We start from the raw sequence: 6,000 nt of genomic DNA on the forward strand, positions 1-6,000 counted from the left end.
GATTACTGGTATAACTGATTATATACTGATTGCTAATATAACAATCAATGTAAGGAATACTTGGGGTTGAATTTTACCAGAAAATAAGATAAATCTTAGCAGAATAAATCTCCCTGGTCTTAGATCCAAGTTTTATTTCCTTTTCCTTGGTGAGATTGTGAGGGGAGGAACATGTCTGGCTCATTCCCAGGTATCTTCCAGCACCCAGGTGAGCATCTGACTCACAGGAAGCATTCCACAGGTGTTGCTAACTGACTGACTGACTGAATGGATGAGCCATCAATAACCTGATGAATATTTCAATCACAAATGGTCCATTCCAGATAAAAATAGCCATTTTGATACATCAAATGATTTTCTTCCATTGTTTCCTCTTTTTTTTTATTGAGGTATTATTGACATACAATATATTAGTTTCAGGTATACAACATGATGATTCAAATTTGTATATATTATGAAATGATCACCACAGTAAGTCCATTTAACATCTGCCCCATACATAGAGTTTTTTTTCCCTTGTGATGAGAACTTGTAAGATTTACTCTGTCAGCAACTTTCAGCTATACAATAGCGTTATCAACTATAGTCACCTATTGTACATTGCATCTCTATGTCTTATGTATTTTATAACTGGAAGTTTTTCCCTTTTGACTCCCTTCACTGATATCCCCCACCCTGCTACCCCCCACCCCTGCCTCTGGCTCATGCCTATCTCTGTGATCTTGGTTTTGGCATGCTATATTTCCATTTTTGTTTGTCTTGGGTATTTTATTTCACTTCTGATTTCTTTGTTGACCCATTGGTTGTTCAGTAGCATGTTGTTTAGTGTCCACATATTTGTGAATTTTCCAGTCTTCTTGCAGTTAATTTCTAGTTTCATGCCACTGTGGTCAGAAAAGATATTAGATATGATTTCAATCTTAAATTTATTAAGACTTGTTTTGTGGCCTAACATATGATCTGTCCTGGACTGTTCTATCTACTCTTGAGAAGAATATGTATTCTGTTGCTTTTGGATGGAATGTTCTGTATATGTCTGTTGACATCATCTGGTTTAATGTGTCATTTAAGGCCAATGTTTTCTTATTTGATTTTTTCTCTGGACATTCTAACCATTTATGTGAGTGGGTGTCAAAGTCCCATATTATCATTATATTGCTGATAATTTCTCTCTTTCAGTCTGTTAATATGTGCTTTATATATTTAGGTGCTTCTATGTTGTGTGCATATATATTTATAAATGTTATCTCCTCTTGTTGGATTGACCCCTTTGTCACTATTTAATATCCTTGTCTGTCTTTACAGGTGTTGTTTTAAAGTTTATTTTATCTGATATGAGTATAGCTACTTCAGCTTTCTTTTGTTTTCTGTTTGCATGAAACATGTTTCTCCATCCCTTCACTTTCACTCTGTGTGTATCGTTACAACTGAAGTGAGTCTCTTGTAGGCAGCATAGAGATGGGTCTTTTTTTTTTTTTATAGTTTTTTTATGTTTTAAATGTTTTAAATATGTTTTTAATGTTTGTTTAAATGTTTGTTTATTTATTTATTTATTTATTTATTTATTTATTTATTTATTTTAAATGTTTATTTATTTTTGAGAGAGACTGAGGAAAGGGCAGAGAGAGAAAGACAGGGATCCAAAGTGGGGTCCATGCTGACAACAGAGAGCCTGATGTGGGGCTTGAACTCATGAACCCGCAAAATCATGACCCAAGCTGAAGTTGGATGCTTAACCAACTGAGCCACCCAGGTGCCCTGGATCTTGTTTTTCAATCCATTCAGCCACTCTGTGTCTTTTTTTGGAGAATTTAGTCCATTTACATTTAAAGTAATTATTAACAGGCATGTACTTACTGACATTGACATTCATTGTTTTTTAGCTGTTTTGTATTTCCTCTCTGTTCCTTTCTTCTTTTGTTCTCTTCCTTTGTGGTTTGATGGCTTTTTTCAGTGGTGTACTTAGACTCCTTTCTCATCTTTTGTGTATATGCTAAAGGTTTCTTCTTGGTGGTTACCATGAGGCTTACATTTAACAACTTGTATTTATAATGGTCTAGAGATGCCTGGGTGGCTCAGTTGGTTAACCGTCTGACTTTGGCTCAGATCGTGATCTCGCTGTTCATGAGTTCAACCCCTGTCGGGCTCTGTGCTGACAGCTAGGAGTCTGGAGCCTGCTTCCAATTCTGTGTCTCCCTCTCTCTCTGCCCCTCCCCTGCATGTGCTCTGTCTCTCTCTCTCAAAAATAAACTTTCAAAAAAAAAAAAAAGTCTATTTTAAGTTGATAACAACCTAAGTTTGAACACATTCAAAGGCCATACATTTTTATCCCCCTTCATGTTTTATGTTTCTGATGTCACATGTTACATTTTTTTTTATTTTGTATATTTCTTAACTAATTATTGTGGCTATAATTATATTTACTACTTTTGTCATTTAACCTTCATACTAACTTTTTTTTTTTTTAATTTTTTTTTTTCAACGTTTTATTTATTTTTGGGATAGAGAGAGACAGAGCATGAACGGGGGAGGGGCAGAGAGAGAGGGAGACACAGAATCGGAAACAGGCTCCAGCCTCTGAGCCATCAGCCCAGAGCCCGACGCGGGGCTCGAACTCACGGACCGTGAGATCGTGACCTGGCTGAAGTCGGACGCTTAACCGACTGCGCCACCCAGGCGCCCCCATACTAACTTTATAAGTGATTAATTCACTACCTTTCTATATATTTACCTTTACCAGTGAGATCTATACTTTCATATATATTTTTGTTACTAGTTAGCACCCTATCTTTTCAGCTTAAAAAAGTCCCTTTAACATTAGTTGTAAGTGTTGATGAACTTTTTTTAGCTTTTGCTTGTTTGGAAACTCTTTATTTCACCTCTGCTTCTGAATGAAAAGTTTGTTGAGTAGGGTGTTCCTGGTTGGGAGTTTTTTGTTTTTTGTTTTTTTTCCCTAGCACTTTGAATGTATCATGCCACTCCTTCTGGTCTGCAAAGTTTCTGCTGAAAAATCTGCCAACCCTCAGAGGGGGTTCCTCTATGTGTAACAAGTTGTTTTCTCTTGCCACCTTTATGATTCTTTCCTTGTCTTTAACTTTAGACATTTTAATTATAATGTGTCTTGGTATAGCTCTCTTTGAGTTTGTCTTATTTGAAATTCTCTTTCTGGACCTGGATGTCTGTTTCTCTTCCTGCCTCTCAGTCTGATGCTGTAAAATGAAGAAATGAATCTCTTCCACATAAAGTCCTGGGCACTTTTCAAAGGGCTGCTTCTGGGCTGGGCCCTGGGGCAGATGAGTCGGCATACAGTTCCTCCATTCAGCACAGCCCTGTGGTTCTCATGGGTACCAGACCTGTTGGTCTTAAAAGCCAGATGTTTTGGGAGCTCATCTCTCAGGTGACTGTCTTAAAAGTTGGGGTACCTGATGTTGGGTATGAGTCCTTTGTTCCTGAGGGAGAAGCTCCATGTGTTGAGTTCCCTCCTGATTTTGGTGGCCCTGTCTGGGGTGGGGCTTCTGGGGGGGGGGGGGGGTTCTGGGTGGGGTTTCTGACAAGACTATAACTTGGCCTTTCCTACTCATTCCCATGTGTTTTCTCTCTCATTTGTCTGATGCAGTGGGGTTGTTTTGACAGTGTTTGGGCTTTTTCCCAGAGGCATTTAGCATGTCTGTGGGAGGAGGTGAGTTCAGAATCTACTTATGTTGCCTCCTTGAACCAGAACCCCCTGTTTCCATCTCTTTTCCTTTCTTTTTCTCCTTCTTTTTCCTGTGTATTTTCACATATATGGCCCAAAGCAAACATAGCCCCAAAGTATTGACAAGTACACAATATCACTACATTACAGTGTTGGCTAAGTGATGTTTTAGTACTTGTATGTTTTAACACCTAGCATACAAGATGTACAAGAGGAGATTGAAGAATGAACACAGAAAAAAGAACACACGTTGTGAAGAAGGCTGCCATAACAAGAAATCCACTTCTCCCAAAGAGACTGGTGCTTTTTTGGAGGTGAATGAGGAAGTCACCATAACTTCTGGGCCATCAATGCCGATGGATCTCCATACAACCCTTGAGCCAACTGGCCACATCTCTTCTTGTACCTAGTAAGGGTTGCTGGCCTGACTGGTCTCCGTCTTCCTCAGTGGCCAGTAAAGACAGTGCAGAACTGATGTTTGGATCTCATTGGTAGGGCCTATGGGAATATTGGATATTTATATTTTCATGTGGTTTGTGAACTGTCATAGGATCCATTTTTGAGAATGTATTCTGCCTATTTCCGGGAGTCTTTTGGGGGTTTGCACAATATATTTACTAGCTACTGCTGTGTGTTCTTGTCTTCCTACATAGTGAAGAGTAACACTGTCATGCAAAGTCATCCTGGATCTTAATTTTCCTGAGACATAGGACTCTGTAGAGGAGATTCCACTGCCTGCTGCAGGGAAAGAACAGAGTCTGGACCCACTTGATTTTTGGACAGGTTCTTTGGAGAATTGGGGAGGAAGCATACAGTTCCCATAAAAAATGAGGCCATTTCTCAAATAATAATTTTTTTTAGGACTTGGAAATCTTTTTGGACCGTAGATGCAAAATAAGTTTAGAGGGAATTTAACGACCACTTGTGGTTAAAATGTGAATGCCCCATATTTTCAGTCCCTAATGATAGGTACAATATATAAACACTTTTTGCTTATATATCATTTTAAGAAACATTCCATAGATTGAGATCATTCAATATGTACTATTTCATAAATCAATGACGCATTATGCAGCATCTTTACATGTCAGTCATTGTTGACCTACCTCATTCTTTAGAACCGTGGCTTCATAGAAGTGTTCCATTGCATAGAAGTACTGTAATTTATTTAACCATTCCTTATTTGTGGACATTTAGATAGCTTTCAACCCACTGGTATTCTAATGCTGCTACGAACACCCGTACTGCTGTGCAAGCGTTTTTGGAGGATTACTTCCTATGACTTGAACAGCCAGGCCAGGTGCATATTAAGATATTGGTCAGGCTGCTCTCTGGTGATGTAAGAAGTGACTGAGTGGGCCTGGCTTTCCCATGGTTGCACCAGTCTAAAGAATGATCAGTTCTGATTTGTGAAAATATCTCATTTACAATTGCGTTTAAAAAATGATAAGTGAATTAGAGTATTTTCCATGATCACTTGCCTATTCAGGTCCTTTGCCGGCCTTACTATTATAATTTTTCCTTTTTGATTGATAACATTGTAGCACATCATGGATAGTGACACCTTGTCCTATTATGTCAACATTTTGCCTACTTTTAATCTTTTAGCTTTTGTTTTTCTATGTCTTTTGCTGTATGGAAGTTTTATTTTTTTTATATATTTAGTTTATTAGTCTATTGAAAAATGTTTTTTGACCTTGATATCTGTCAAATGTTCTATTTTTGTGTGGATTGTGAATTATGATAGTATTTCTTTTTGAGAATGTATTTAGCCCCTTTGCAAGGTGTTCTATTTGGGGGTATTTACCATCTGCTGTGTGTGCTGTCTGGGAGTAGGTAAAACCCTTCTTCCTCTATTCTGACATTATTAAAAATATTTCCCAAATATTTTTTTTATTACTTGTATGAGCTAAACATGTTTATTCCATTTTGAATTTACGTTTTTGTATGGTGTGTTAAGAATCTACCTTTTTTTTATGACTAACTGCTCCAACATCATATATTGAACCATTCATCTTTTCTCCACTGATTCGAAATGCCACCTTTCTCACATAATTTCCTATATAATGTGTGTTTGTTGGGGCTGTATTTAGTTCCATTTTTCTCTGTCTATTCTTATTTGTAAGGTTTGAAATGTGTGAGAAAGTATATTGTCTGAGATTTAGTGCTTGGCAATTTTATTTTGTAAGCATTCCCCAGGGCCTGTAGGTTAATATAATGATAGCGATTATTAAGGTATTCTCATGACAATTAAGAACATCTTTAAAAAAAATTTTTTTTAAACCTTTATTTATTTTTGAGACAGA

At 37.4% G+C, this 6,000-nt stretch overlaps 1 protein-coding gene across 4 annotated transcripts in view; it reads left to right on the top strand.

Annotated features, from left to right (window-relative positions):
• The window catches only part of SLC10A6 (solute carrier family 10 member 6), a 31,977-nt gene extending 26,398 nt beyond the window's left edge, over positions 1 to 5,579 (top strand). For 2 of the 4 annotated variants that reach the window (XM_040478901.1, XM_040478911.1), the window contains one exon: positions 3,890 to 5,579. In XM_040478901.1, coding sequence (XP_040334835.1) covers positions 3,890 to 4,104 — 215 coding nt within the window. In that variant the 3' untranslated portion in view covers positions 4,105 to 5,579. Of the gene's footprint in view, positions 1 to 3,202; positions 3,501 to 3,866 lie in introns of those variants that run through there. The other 2 variants (XM_040478916.1, XM_040478922.1) reach the window with 2 other exon arrangements.
• The last annotated feature ends 421 nt before the right edge of the window (positions 5,580 to 6,000 follow it).

The sequence above is a fragment of the Herpailurus yagouaroundi genome, unplaced genomic scaffold (genome assembly GCF_014898765.1).
Source record: "Herpailurus yagouaroundi ecotype Mexico unplaced genomic scaffold, PumYag 28, whole genome shotgun sequence".
NCBI lineage: Eukaryota > Metazoa > Chordata > Mammalia > Carnivora > Felidae > Herpailurus > Herpailurus yagouaroundi.